The following is a 15,649-nucleotide window of genomic DNA, read 5'->3' on the forward strand; positions in this document are numbered from 1 at the left end:
TAGATCGTCTAGAGTGCAGAAATTGCCACTGCTTACCAAACAACGTAATTTATGTCTGTTCAGACATTTAATTAAGGTAACTTGGCATTGTATATTAATAAATAACTAAAATGAGAACAAGAGAAGCTTTAAACAAACCATTTAGAGATGAATGACTGAACATTAAAAATATGCATGATGTAAGGAAACATTGACTGGTTGAAGAGAATGAAGTAGCTCCACAAGCCATAATTGCATGACTGGTGAGTGCATTAGACCAGCGGGTTCTACAGAAGCCCAGGGCCTTGACTGCTTTATTACGTGTGGTGGTTAGACAACGGAGAATGTGGCCAGCCCTCAGAACAACAGAGTACGCTCAGGAAGCCATTCCTGGCATTGATTTATGGGGCTAGATTCCTGACTGTGAAACAGGCTGCTCAGATCTTTTCTGCTCCCTGATATCTCTGAAAAGTGCCAAAATAGGGAGTTGAGGGGCATCGGGGAATAATCAGAAAAACCACACATCCAAAATCTAAGTCTCCTCTCTTTGTCATCTTCAAGTACTGCTTCATAATTAAAGAGAGCAATACGCATGCCCAACATGGCAACATTTCCAAAGCTTCCCTTGATGCTGGTATGGCACTTTCCTTATTTTTGATGTGGGTTTGTTGTAGTCACACACACATAAGACTAAGCTCCTGTTCTTTGCTCTTGGAGCTCCACAACACAGTTTAAAATACAGGGATTAAAAAAAACTCCCCCAGGGACTTATTTGCCCCCAAAATTTCAAATGAAGATATAGCTAAGATCTAATGAACTTACAGTAGAGTTCTCTATAGTAATTGAGAAGATGGCGAAGCAAGAGTTATATTTGCTTTCTTCCTTTTTTCCTCCTTTCCTCCTATTATCATTCTTCATTTTTGGAAATGGTGGGTTGCTCCTAGGAAGATGCTCTCTGGGGTGAGGCTTTATGTTCAGGCCTAAATGTAAAACTCAGCTCTTTGGCAGTCAGGCTTATACTCAATCTGATGTTGTCTTATAGAGTTTTAAAAATCTTAGTGCATTAGAGACCTACGTATAAGAGCCTTATCTTGGAGCTACTCTAGTGCAACATGCAAAAGTCTCTTTGGAGTATTGCTAGCTGCCTTGAAGGGTCATGAACAGATAGTTTCAGAGTTATCTTAGACCCAGCCAAGTACCTTGTAGACTAGAATCTGAAATTCAGTTCAGGAAGGACTAGGCAGCAACTGGTGTTCCAAGTATGGATGTGATGTGCTTTGTTCGCTAATAGGAGTGCTGTGGGGCACTGCACAAGCTGTAATTTCTTCAGGGAAGTCCTATTAATTTGCAGTAGTATTACTGGGCGATGACAAACACATCTTGGCCACACACAGATATTTGAGAGTCTCTTAAGGGGTGGCTTTCCCATAAAGTAGAGGTATAAATATTTAGTAAAAGATATTGAATCAACAACCCCCTTTATTTATTATGCTGATTCCACCTCCAGTTAAATTTTGAGCAAGAAATTGGTTCCCCTCTGAATCTTCTTCCTGGAGGCAAGTCTGTAAAGGAGAGTTATAAAAATCTGTCAAACTACCATGAGTTGATAGAGAACAGAAATAATGTAAAGAAGCAAATGGAAAAATAGATTTTAGAGGAGCTTCCAAACAAAGCTTACCAAAAGGGTAATATATTTTAACTTCAGGCTGAATTCGACAGTCAATTATTTGAGATTTGTGTGTTACTCTGAGATCAATGGAATTACTCTAAATTTACATGGATGTAACTGAGAACAAAATCTGTATAATTGTGTGCAATTTCTGTGTTCATAATTGTAAAACAGCCTTAATAAGCACATCTGCCTACCTACGTAGCAACATGGTGAATTATTCAAGAATATGTAGGACAGTTAGGATGCATCTACACAGCACCCCAAACTTGAAATAAGGCACGCAATTTGCGCTATGCAAATATACACAGTGCCAAATTTTGAAATAACACATTATTAAAAAAAATGTGGTCATTTGAAGGAGTGGGTTTTGCCCACAAAAGCTCATGATACTATTTACATGTTTTGTTAGGTGCTACTAGACTATTCGTTGTTTTTTAAGTTTTCCTGTTACAGACTAACTCGGCTACCCCTCTGAAGCTTTTGAACATTATTTTAAGACATCCCTTAACCCTCGTGGAACAAGGGTTACAGGGATGCTGAAATAGCACACCCATTATTTTGAAAAATATTTCAAAATAACGGGCGTTCTGTTAAGATACAGGGTAGCTATTTCGGGATACTTTCGGTATCCCAAAATAGCTGTGCAGAGTAGACGTACCCTCAGAAAACAAGTTTTACTGGTCTACAAATACATTGATTATGATATTGTCCATAGGTATTCCATGACTCTTTCCTGATGTTTATCTAGATAATAGGTATTAATTTTTACAGTATGAGTTGTCTCGTGTTGGCTGTTTTACACCATGCTCTGTTGAATCTTGTTACATATTGAAATGCTACACTATGACATCGAATAAGTGTGTATGCCTGGGTGTGTATTTATGCCTGCTAAAAGGAACTTACTTTGAAGATATCAGGCATTCCAGACGTACAAGACTATACAAATCTTTATTTGATTTTACTTTGCAAAACTTGTAAGGAACTGGTAGCTTTATCTCTTGTTTGAGATAGCATGTGTCTATACTGCATTTGTGTAAGCTTCCCAGAAACTGCTGGTCTGTGACAATCTTGCTATTTCTGTCATGGCTAGAGGGTGACAATTCTAGGCCTTCATCCTGCATTGACTCCTTGGTGCATTGTCAATGAGTTCTTCAATGTTCCACCCGTGGGGAGCTCATTGCAGGGTTGGGTAAGTTTAGTGAAGTAACATGCACAAACAGGGACTTAGAAGAGACTGTGACATAGTATCAGCTAGCTTTGACAAATTCTTATTTAGAGTGGGATTCTCTGTGCTTCGATCCCCGCCAAAACATGTTCGTTATATTTGAACAAAATCAATTCAGTTGCTGTATGTATGTTATAAAAGCTTGGAGGGGGATCCCGCCCCACACACTATATTCTGAGGATAATTTTTCTATGTTGCACTTCATTTTTAAAAAGTCTAATTCTCATAACTTTTTATTTGGTATGTCATTGAGCCCTAAGGTTCAAGTCAATTTTGAGAAGAAATGAGCTCAATAGTTCTATAAGTGGTATACAGTGCCCACAGGTAAATCCTAATTTGGTTGTGCAAATATTTGTGTCAATATTTAATCTGTATCCGACTGTTCTCTCCTCTTTTCCAAGGCTGATGGGATATTATGCTTGGCTGACATTCTTATGGATAGTACCCATTCTGAAGCCACTCATGCTGAAGCAGCAGCAGTCATTGCACAGATTACATCTCCACAGCTCTCTGTCTCTCAGCACCTCAGCAGCTTTCTGGAGAACATGGAGGACATTGTTACAGCACTTGTCAGTAAGTGTATCGGGCTTGTTTTCCATCTTTCTCCTTAGACTCACTGGAAACAGGGAGATAGGGTGGGGGGGGCGAACCTGATGTTGGAAACAAACTTACCTCCTTTTGCAATGTTCTCTAAGGACTATTTGTCGTTCTAGCTCCTATAATGTTTCACAGTAGAAATCTATGTAGAACAGGTCTATTGTGTTAAAGCCTGAAGTTGGAAATGCTTCTATAGTCTAATGTTCTTGACTGAGCCAAAGTTCAACTACAATGTATTTGCAAAAACAGTTACCATTTGAGACCTTAAAACATTGGGCCTGATGATTACCTCACCTACGCTGGTGTAAATCAGGACTAACGATATAGAAGCCAAAGGAGAACTGTTAGGATAAAACTGGTGAAGTGAGTCAAGAATCAAACCCATCGGTTTTTCTACAACTGTATGATATTTTATACCAAAAATTACCATATAACTTGTTGTTCTTGTGCATTAAAAAGTGGCCTTTTCATTAGCATTTCAGTCCATGCAAAAACAAGAGGGGGAATGTAGTCATGACATGTACAATATAATGATGAAGACCAAAACACATTGTTGTGTTTTGGGTTGTTGTAGATATAGATCTTGTTGTTTTTATAGTAACTAGTTTAGGTCACTGGGGGTCAGTGCAGCTGGTTTGGGCTGGTTCTACTTAGTTTGGTGTTATGGAATAAATGGACACTTGCAGCTGCTTTCAGCTCTCTGTGTTCCAAGTAATTTCTTTCTAATCTCTGTAACTCCAAACAATATAACATGCATACTCCAGTCAAAAATGAAATACAGCAGTGTCTGGGGTTTGCCTTTATCTGGGGCTAATGCGAATGTTCTTGTAAATTAAGAAGCTACTCTCATGGTCTGAGATGTCTTTAACATCTCTATTTAGTCATTGCTAGTTTGGGGATCTTTTAGGGTATGTCTACACTAGCCACCCTAGTTCGAACTAGGGTGGCTAATATAGTCATTCAAACTTGCAAATGAAGCCCGGGATTTAAATATCCCGGGCTTTATTTGCATGTTCCCGGGCGCCGCCATTTTTAAATGCCCCATACTTCGAACTACCTGCCCGCGGCTACATGCAGCATGGGCTAGGTAGTTCAAATTAAAGCTCCTAATTCAAACTACTGTTATTCCTCATTGGAGTAGCGGTAATTCGAATTAGGAGCTTTAATTCGAACTGCCTAGCCCGTGTCGCGTGTAGCTGCGGGAAGGTAGTTCGAAGTATGGGGCATTTAAAAATGGCGACGTCCAGGAACATGCAATTAAAGCCCGGGATATTTAAATATAGACATACTCTTAGTTTTTAATACTGTTTTCTAGCCTCTCTAGTACAAGAATCTGCCGATAAGGGCTTCATCTACTCCTTCCATCTTAGAGATATAAATGTTTATTTATCCTTAACAATTCATAGTTGCATACATTACAGATACTGGATCCATCATATGCATAACCTGCAGAAGAGATACATAGGTCTCTGCTCTGACCCATTGAGCTCATGCAACCAGCTAGGGCATTGGACCTTTAATCCATTACAGATAAGTGACATGCTCTTAAGCAGGTCTGTCACATTACCTGCTGAGAAGTCATTGCAATTCTTTCGTAAAAGCCTGCACATCATAATCTTTCCAAGAGGAGAGAATAAAACCCACCTGAAAATCACTCCATATTTTGAAAAACTTTGATCTGTCCACCCAGCTGGCACTCTGCCCAGGCATTCCACGTTCACAAACACAATACAGATGAAATAATCATTACCAGTGCCCAGTTATGTAAGTGCATAACACTCACAAATCTGGAGTCAACAGTCCGATTAGTACTGAATAAAATGTTGAAACCTGTAAAAAGGGGAGCTGACAGCCTGAGCAGGCCCCTGGGCAAGTTGAGGGAGGTGACTCCTCAACTCTGTGCGTGTGTGGGGAGGAGGGGTGGGGGTGGCATATCTTCAAAGTACAAGGGAATCCAACTTCCTCAGTTGTCAATTTATGGTTCATAATCCATTTGTTGAGCTATTTTGCTACCCATCAAGCAATCTTTATGCTCAGCAAATGTGCCCAGCCAGGAATATGCCAAAATGAATCTGTATGGATCTGAATATGCCAAAATGACTCAGTGAGATGAGGGCTATTTCCTTTATTGACATGGCCAGATCATCAGATGAAGCATGATAAAATGTACCAAACCTAAGCAATATAAACTTCAGGAATAGAATGACTCAAATTTGGGAAAGCCTTTTCAGTCCCATCATCAGTTTCCTTGGAATATTTATAGCTGAGAGATTGAGTGACTTTTCATATTTTTTAATTTTTAAAAAACACTGAAATGAAATTGCTGGGTGACTCAGATCTAGTTAAAGTAAATGTGTATATGAATTAAAAGGCACTTAGGAGGATATAATAATAGCTGTGTCTGCAGCATTTTTTAAGAAGACTGCAAAATTTAAAAATACACAGGATAGGCTTAGTTTGTAAAAAAAAAAAAAAAAAAGGTTTTAGGAACGGTAAGATAAATTGCAGAATTCTATTCGCATGGATCCATTAGTTTTCTGATCTGCTGACTGCATCTCATTTTATTTAGGAATATAACATTTATCTTGAACAACTTCCAAATAAGAAAGTTAAGTGTGATAGCCTAGGTCACGAATTAAGTGAACGCTCCCGAGACTTGTATTCTAGATTTATTTTACCATTCATACCTGCTTCTGTGCAGTCTGCAAAAATGCAAGTAGAAATGCCTAATATTCATTTCATAGGAATATTTAACTTGCATACAAACCTTTTCATGTTGGAGGAGTAAATGATTTATTTTAATTAAATTATTTTCTGCATTTCTAGAATTGTGCCAAGAGGCCTCATCTGGTGAAGTTTTTCTTCTGGCTTCAGCAGCACTTGCCAATATTACGTTTTTTGACACAATGGCTTGCGAGATGTTACTTCACTTGAATGCAATGAAAATTCTTCTAGCAGCTTGCACTGATAAGCAGATAGTCGATACACCATATTCTCGAGATCAGGTGAGAGGTTTCTGAACTAAGTGTTATGTTTCCCCATGATGATAGCAGTCAGGCATAATTCCTGTTATGAAGTGACACAATAGTTTCACATCTAATATCCAGTTAATTTCCCCATAATTAGCAGGGGATGCTACAAAGAATTCATTTCCTGGGGACTGGCTTTCTGGTATTCAGTCAGGAGCTACGCAGAAGCTGATTCAGCCAACTGCTTACAACAAAATTCCCTCTTTCTCCCATCCCAAAACTAGAAGATAGGCAGGAGTGCAACTAGGGGGCATGCAGGACAAGCCATTCATGCAGTCCAATGGCCACAGGGTGACCCAAATCCAGAGGTGAAAGTAAGTGATTGCACCCCAGTGCGGCACTCTGGTGAGAAGAAGCCGAGGGGCTGGAGCTTCTTTGCTGCAGCTGCTCCCAGCTGGGCTCCTACAGGCTGTCTTGTTAAGAAGCAGGCATCCAAGCAGGTGAAAAGTGCTGGCTGAAGGTGCATGCACCCCCATCAGGGGCTTCCCTAGCCCCCCTGTGCCCTGATTCCTGCACCCCCCACACACATTCCTTCTGCCTGAGTCTTCCAGCTCCAGCTCCCTGCCCGAATTCCTGAGCCCCCAACCCTCCTTTGCCCGGAGCCCCCCACATCCTCAGCTCCCTTCCCTGACCTTATCTGCAGTCTATAATGAAGCAAGAATGTTTACCAAACTTGGCAGTCATTTCAATTGAATGCAGGCTTGTATGGTCCACCCCCTTCTCAGATGTCCTGGGCACAGGGGCTGGCCTGAAAGCAAGATTGCATGAGACTGTATGTATACGGTTGTTTACGATATAATGTATGTCTCAACAAATCTCCATGTTGAATAATTAGAGAATTATATTATGAGATGCTAAGCAATGCAGGTGATTGCTTTCAAACTGAAACCACTGGACAGTTGATTTTATGAGTAACTTGGGGAGAGATGATTTTTGACTTGCAACACATCACTGTTTGTGTGGTTCTTCAAATGAAATGCTAGTCACAACTAACTATGCAAACTTATTTAATTGCTCTTTAATACATGGAGAAGTTGTGGTAAAATAATTAACATTAGCTAAGCAATAATGCTCAGAGGAAAGTCGTAACGGGGGGTGGGGAGAACTAAAGTTATAGCTTGCATGCTCTCCTCCCCACACACAGAGATCAGCTAGTTGCACCCCTGAAGATAGGTAAAACATTACGTCAGACTCAATAGGCGCAGTAGGTTTTTTCTCCTTACATCAGAACAAGAGAGATTGCATGCATTAACATCTAGCTGCTCACCTAGAACAGTTATAAAATTGGCATAGAGTGTGAATACAGACACCAAAAACTGTTCACTAAGTATCCTGTTTCTTCATGGTCAGGGACCTCAACCTTCCCCTGTCAGAGAAAGCAGGTGCTCTGTGGCATTTGTATAATGTCTGCATCATGTTGCCTTCGTGAATCTTTAACGCTGATGGATTCAGGAAGGTGCAACTGAGACGCTGGTGGCTAAGGGACACTTTTCAGTCTGTTCATGGGGAGACAAGTATAAAAATATTTAAAAACCCAAACTCTGTTCCTTCTGAATTCCCACTTGTCTTGTATCCTCAGTGATGCTAAAATTCTCACCTTGCCTGTGAAGTTGTGGAACTGCAGTCTCACAGCTTTTGGTCTTCCAGGGGGACAAAGGCTTAATGTGCAGCGAACGCATCAATTTTAAAGCAGTTATGTTTGCAATCCTGGTTTAATGCCTCAGTAAGCCCTGGTTCACAAATGTTTATGGGCTAGGGGAGGCCTTTGACTCAGTCCTGGAGTCCCACAGTTAGCTCCTGTTTCCCACATAATCCTGAGGTTGGTCCTATTTTTGCAGCTGCTTGCTGGAGATGTACTCTGATGAAATCATGGCCTCTCTTCCTCTAGTTTCTAGATAATTTCCCTTACCTCTTCCAATAATGGCATGTATTAAGCTTTCCTGCTGTGTTGTCCTGAGGGGAAATTTCTTCCCCCCGCCCCAGTAATTTTTAGGTCAAAAGTAGAGGAGAGACAGATAATACATTATGATCAAGGCCTTAGGATGAGATTTTCAAGAGTTAAGAGCCTAGCTCCCAAAGACAGTCAATTGGAGTTAATTGCCTGACTGTTAGACTCCCTTGAAGACCCTAGCCTTCATTACTGACTCAGAAATTCATTTTATAATCAGAGCTTCTGGAATATCAACTGGTTCATTCTTTCCTGCAAACTCATCCTCTAGGTTTTGCTTAGATTCATCAAGTTGGTGGCTTACTAGCTTTTTCTCAAGCTACTGACCAGATGTCCTCGTACTTGGAAGCCACATGGGTTTAAGGATATATTTGCCAGAGAATTATTAAGAACTGAGAAGCACTGTACTCTGTATTCAGGTGCCTTTCCACCTCAGTTTGGCAAAAATCATCTAAAAAATCATGTCACGAGAACAAAACAAAGTGGCAGGGGAGTAATGGATGCCGTGAAGACTCTGTCTCTCTCCTCCCCCCCTCCTCCCGAGGCTCTGGTGCTGCTGGCTAAGAAGAGATGAGGACAAGAAACATAGGTCTCCTCCTACCATTGCTGCCTTGGGTGTGGTGTCATATTGGGGGCCTGGTTGAGACAAGAGAAAAGATCCTTCTGCCCTGCTGCATTGTGACAGCAAGTGTGGTCCTGGGGAAAGACCAGGGTAGGAAGGAAGAACTCCTGGTCCTCCATGTTTTATCATTTTGGACTCAACGACTTGTCCAGTGTCACACAGCCAGTTAGTAGCAGAATAAGGAAGAGAAACCAGGCTTCCCAGCTCTCTCAAGTTGTATTCAGTCCAATGGATTATAGCTTCCCCTGTTCCTTGTATGATCAAAAGCAGGGAGGGAACCAATCCTTGTGACTACATTAATATCTATTATGTTCAGTCATGTAGTCGGTCATATTATGTCTGAATGCCAATGTCTTGTCATACAGTATTGGAAGCAAGCACCTACCCTTCTACACTGGGGTGGTAGAAGTTAGGCACTGACGATCTCTTAAACGCTCTCTCTTAATATGCGAGTCACTACATAATTACAGATAGATCTGAACTTTCTGGCTTTTATGAATTTTAGGTTTTGATGTTCCCCTTTTTTATGACTGCTTAGTACTTCACTACTATCTGTAGCTGAAAGTTCCTTTATCCACTGTTCAGATATGCTCTGTGATTCAATAATATAATACTCTAAATGTTCTGGCATGATAATGTCACTTATACTAGTGACAGGACTCACATTAAGAAAACTAATTCATATGCCTTGCTGCACAGTAAGTGGTGAGGTAATCTCTGGTGTCTGTTAACAAAGACAAAGATGATAAATTATGGTAATTAAATTCCACAAAATACTTAGGAAATTAAACAAGAAGCAATGGTTGCCAATAATAGATATAAAAATAAGAGCAAGGCCACAAGTCATGGGAATTGCTTTGGATGAACTCTAGCAATGCCATTATATTACTGGTATCCTAATTAGTTTTCTATAAGAGAGCATATAAACTTTCCCACAGGACCTACTCATCTTTAAAAAAAAAATCTGCTCATCTCTGCACTTATGTGCCAAATTAGGGCATTTGAACATGGGGGGGGGGGGAGAATAATGCAGATAAGTTTCACATGGCATGTCAAAACATAGTTATGTAAGAATAGAATTGTATAAAGAAAATCAACTTTGGCACAACGGAGTCAAAAGTATGGAGAAATTCCAAGGGTCAAATACTAAAGTCCTTTCTCAGGCAAAATGATCATTACATTCAAATCTTGGACCAGAGCTTGGGAATTAGAAGCATGCAAGACAAGCAGCATGTATAAGGCACCAGGCAGAGTCAGAAGACCTGGGGCTAAATTTTGGCCTCCAGTGAAATCAATTGCAAAATTGTCATTGATTTCACTAGGGCCAGAATTTTAGCTCTGCCATTTATTTCATGAATTTTCATCATCTGTGAAGTGGGACAGTGTTTACGTATTAGTGTATAGCATCCATGGATGAACAATGCTATCTCATTGTTGAAATTTTTATTTATTACTAGTGGGCTATGCCCCCTGCTTGCTACACTCACCAACCCCTCTCCCTTTCTCTGGGGGTAGGTATCTGGCTAGGAGGAGGGTGCAGGAGTGGGCAGAGGGCAGGGTGTCTGGCCAGAGGACAAGGTGCAGAAACAGGCTAGGGGCAACGGTGCAGTAGCAGGGGAAGATGCAGGAGCAGGCTAGGGATAGGTGTCTGGATGGGGGGAGGGAGCAGGAACAGGCTGGGGGTGCAGGGTTTTGGTGGAAAGGATGAGTGAGGAGACTGGGGGTGCAGGGTCTTGGCAAGGTGGTGAGTGAGGGGCCTGGGAGTGCAGGGTCTTCGGTTCAGGGGGTGTGAGTGAGTGGGCTGTGGATACAGGGTCTCAGCCAAGGGTGATAGGCCTAGGGAGGGGGCAGGCCATGTGGCTCCTGGCCCCCACCAGAAAGGGTGAGGGCACATGGCTCCCACTCCCTCGGAGTACTGGGGAGGGGGAGGTCCCATGCCTCTGTCCCCCCCAGGAAGAGGGAGGATGTGCAGCTCCTGCCCACCTACCCCCCGGGAGGGGGCAGAGCACACAGCTCCCCATCTTCCTGGGAAGGGGGGAGGCCGCTCCACTTCCCGCTCTGCCGAAGTTGTGTCCTGAATACCAAACATTTTGTGCTGGCTCATATAGTACCAGATACTAGAAGTAGCTCACTCCTGTTTTTTAGAACTTTCTTAAGACAGCTGATGCAATTCTAAGTTGTTTGTTTTATCAGGTGTTGCTTCTGAGGCATCAGACCTATGGAGCAAAACCTTCTAAACAAACAAAAAACCTCATTTGTACCTCTGGGTGGGTTGATTTTGCTTTGATGTTTCTAATTTACATGCAGAAACAAACCTAATAAACTCCATATTGTTTCTTGCAAGTGGCCAGACATGCCTTTATCTCTGCAGATTGGTGTCAGAAACTTTGCAAACTCTCTGGCTTATTTTTATTTGATTCATTTAAGTGAAACAATGTGCACACTCATAGTGTAGCAGAAATTAATTTTACTTAGTGATGAATCAGCCTTAAAGGTGTAATTAACTGAGAAGATTAGCAGTTCCGTATTGATCTGCTTTGCCACTCAGTTTAATGATTTGGTCGTTTCCATTTTATGCTTGAATTTTTCTACTTGTATCAGCAGTAACAGTAAACGTTTATAAAACACTATGACCTTACTAACAACAAAGATTATGCCTCTCACCTCTGTAGGGTGGGACCCACAAAACGAAGGTGCTGACTGTTGAATGCACCTGTTACGCCCTCTGATGTCTGTCCTCTATTTTTTTCATCTTTCCTTTGCTAGCATCTTCACCTTTTCCGAGAGCTGGAATTTCTAGGCAGCAGAGATGACCAGTACTAAGGATGTTAAGGAGTGGGTATTTGACTAATCGTGTAGTTGGTATAATTTGTATTGACTACACAATTAGTCGATAAGGAAAGGGAAGGCTCTCTGCAGAGTCACAGTGGGGGTAGCTCCTGGAGCTGGCGCAAGCCAGGACGGAGTAGTCCCGGCTCCAGGATCTAGCTCATAGTACATTTAAAGGACAGAGCCACAGTGGGGGTACGTCCAGGACCTGGCACAAGCTGGGATGGCTCGTCTCTCCCTCCCCTCCCCCCTGCACCATGGAGATGGTGATGAGGGGGAGGAGGGACTGGCTTTTAAGCTGGCTCTTGCTTCTGATACAGAGGCAGCAAAGGGCAGGGGAATGCGAGTAGTTGAGCTGACTACTCTTTTACATCCCTAACCTGTACCTGTCAATAGTGGGGGGTAGAGTGAGGGCAGCGGCTTCAACAGATGTTACTTAACATGCTCAGTCTGCATGTGTGTGTTTAGTTCAAGCCAAGTAACAGGTCTGGGGGTGCATCTGATCCTGTGTATCCCACGTGTTGCCTGTGTTAGGCAGCTTTTAATCTCCATTGGACTGAGTTTTCCCAAACAGTGAACAAATCTTCTGGCCACTCAGATTTTTGACAAATCTAAATCCAGAGCAAGGTGAAGGAGCTCCAGCAGTGCTACACTAGGGGGCACAACTCTTGCTCCGGGGCAGAATGCCACTCCTGCCCTTACTTCAGTGAGCTCCACCACATCCTGGGGTCTGAGGCAACCCTTTCCCCACCCCTGGTGGTGGACTTGAGGCTGGAGATGCCCAGCATTGCCTGCCCAGGGGTCTCTGATGAGGAGGAGGAGGAGGAGGAAAATGAAGACCAGCTGGAGGAGGAAGAAGACACGGCCACCCTCAGCTTGGAGCTGGTACCCCAGGGCCTGGATGTCTCCCAGGCATCCTTTGAGGCCGGGGAAGAATCATCAGGTGAGTGCTCTTAGTTTTTCACATACCCAGGGCAGGGGAGGTCGGCACTGAGGGGCTGAGGTGAGATCATCGCTCGGTCTTGTTGGCCTGGCCCTTTCACTGCAGTCTGTGAATGTGGATGCATGTGCAGCACCAGTCTGCACCATGCTGTCCCAGGAGGCATCCCCAGAGCACCCTCGGGCTTCTACTTACAGGCTCTGGGGAGGCCACACACACTTCTAACTGCTGGAAGGAGGCTGGGCACAAGGACGCATACACGCCCACACACAGACTGAGGTGTGCCGCACATGGGACATGGGCATGTCTGCCCACTAAGGGCACCACTCGCTCCTGCAGACAACGCTGCCAGGTGCAAGTGTGTGTGCTGCCCCGATGGAAGACCAGGCTGCTCCAGGCTCCTCTCCCGCCCATGGGATCCTAATGTGGCTGGACACTTCCTTTGCCTGCTTGTCCATGGGATGGGGGGGCGGTACGGGAAGCATGGTCTGCTCAGCACCTTGGGGCCCCTGTGAGGCACTGTCTAGGCCACACATGGCCTTGCTACTGGGACGTCACTGTCCTATTGCCTAAGAACTGTTGCTCACAGCTCATGGACGAGGGAAAGGTCTCAGAATTAGTATCTGCATGGATGACCGACCACCTCTCCCTCTTTGTTCTCCATAGCCGGACCAGCCATGACAGGGATGATCTCCAGCAGGTGAGTGAGCTGCCTGACCCCGGGGGAGCCGCAGGTGCTGGAGGGTCCAGGAGGACCTTATGAGGGAGCACAAGGCCATCCTTTGGGATATGCAGCAGACCCTGGTCCAGAAAGTCCGGAATGACACCCAGTGATGGACCCAAATGTGGACCCAACTGGTGCAGCAGGGCTGCAACATGTGTGCCACCTCCTGGACCTGCTCCTGTCCCCGCTCCTCCTGCTATGCCTGTCTCCCCTCTCCCTGCCATGCCTGCCCCCGCTCTTCCTGATATTCCTGACCCTGCTCCAGCCCCACTTCTGACCTAACCCCTGTTGTCCCTGTCCCTCTCCTCTAGGTTGCTGAGGTCCCCAGACCCAAGGTGGAACTTGCAGCTGTACCATGTGCCACTCTCAGCCCCAGCTCTGAGCTCCCCTACTCCCTCCCCCTATCCAGGTTCTAAGCCCCCCTCCTCCCCAGTTTCTTTTATAAAAAAAGATACAATGAATTTGTTTTTGAACACACAACTGTTTTTATTGGGTCTTCAGGGGAGGGAGGTTGTAAGGGGGAAGGGAGGGGTTGTTGGAAGAAAGGCAGAGAGGGGCAAGGCACAGGCCCCTAGTGGGGAGGCCCTGGGGAGAGTTACTGGGGTCCTTCAGAGAAACTCTCCCTTAGGGTCTCCTAGATGCATGCTCCCACCTGATGGGCCTACCGGATGGCAGCTGTGTGCGGCTGCTCAAAGGCCCTTCCCTCCCGGCCATCCTCTGCCCCATCCCAGAAGGAAGGCCTCCCCTCTGCTTTCCACAATGTTGTGGAGAGCACAATAGGCCAAGACCACCTGGGGGATATTGTGCTCCTCCACATACAGGCAGGTCAGGAGGCACCTGAACCTCACCTTCAAGTGGTCAAAGGTGCATTCGTCCTGCATGTGGTCCCTGCCCAGGCAGGCATTGACATGGTCTCTGCTCAGGTCCAGATGGCTGGTGTAGGGCTTCATAAGGCATGGCTGCATCCCCCACAATGCATGTCCCCAACCCTGAAGTTACGCTGGGGGAAGAATGTGCCATCCTCCATCTTCTGGTACAGGCTGGAGTTTCTGCAAATGTGGGCACTGTGCACCCTCCCTGACAAAAATGTCTGTAAACTGTCCACGGTGTTCGATCAGAGCCTGCAGGATGATCGAAAAATAGCTTTTCCTATTAACGTACTGGGTGGCTTGATGTTTTGGGGCCTGGATTGGGATGTTGGTTCCATCTATGATTCTCCCGCAGTTGGAGAAGCCCAGGGTGACAAACCTGGCCACGATCAGGTCCAGGTCTCCCAGGAGGATGACCTTGTGGAGTAGGATGAAGTTAATGGCCCTTACCACCTACAGAAAGAGACAAAGAAACACACAAAACAGAATAAAAAAAAGGGTGCCTGAGCCCTTGGGAGGTCCCCGTTCCCTCCCTTCTTACTTCGCCTCCCCCCACACAAACACCCCAGGAGCCACCATCTATGAAGCGCCCCCCTTGCAGTGCTGTGTGAGGATGGGACTGCAGAACCCCCTGGGGATGGGGCTCCCCCCATCCCCAGCCCCCTTTTTCCCTAGGGTCCCCCTTTCCAGTATTCCCGCTCCCCACCAGGGACCACAGCCTGAGAGTGCCTTACCTCCATGAGGGAGGCCCCGACGGTGGACTTTCCGACACCAAACTGGTTGCCCACAGACCAGTAGCTGTCTGGGGTAGCGAGCTTCCAGACGGCGATGGTGACCCGCTTCTGCAGGAGGATGGCGGGTCACATCTGGGTGTCCTGTCATTGGAGGGCAGGGGCGAGCCAGGCACACAGCTCCATGAAGGTGGCTTTCCTCATCCTGAAGTTATGCAGCCATTGCTGGTTGTCCCACTGCTCCATCACCAGCTGGTCCCACCATTCAGAACTGGTGTCCAGCTTCCAGAACCTTCTTTCCACCATCGGATGGAACAAATCCAGTTCCTTCAGCCTTCCCTCATAGGTCATGTTCTCTAGACCTTTAATCATTCTCGTTGCTCCTCTCTGGATCCTCTCCAATTTTTCCACATCTTTCTTGAAATGCTGTGCCCAGAACTGGACACAGTACTCCAATTGAGGCCTAACCAGCGTAGAGTAGAGC

At 44.9% G+C, this 15,649-nt stretch overlaps 1 protein-coding gene across 8 annotated transcripts in view; it reads left to right on the forward strand.

Annotated features, from left to right (window-relative positions):
• The window catches only part of INSC (INSC spindle orientation adaptor protein), a 276,146-nt gene that overhangs the window by 227,778 nt on the left and 32,719 nt on the right, over positions 1-15,649 (forward strand). For all 8 annotated transcript variants that reach the window (XM_075928026.1, XM_025186251.2, XM_075928025.1 and 5 more), the window contains 2 exons: positions 3,278-3,449; positions 6,300-6,478. In XM_075928026.1, the coding sequence (XP_075784141.1) occupies positions 3,278-3,449; positions 6,300-6,478 (351 nt within the window). The remainder of the gene's footprint in view (positions 1-3,277; positions 3,450-6,299; positions 6,479-15,649) is intronic.

Source organism: Pelodiscus sinensis, chromosome 4, assembly GCF_049634645.1.
Source record: "Pelodiscus sinensis isolate JC-2024 chromosome 4, ASM4963464v1, whole genome shotgun sequence".
In the NCBI taxonomy this organism is placed as follows: domain Eukaryota; kingdom Metazoa; phylum Chordata; order Testudines; family Trionychidae; genus Pelodiscus; species Pelodiscus sinensis.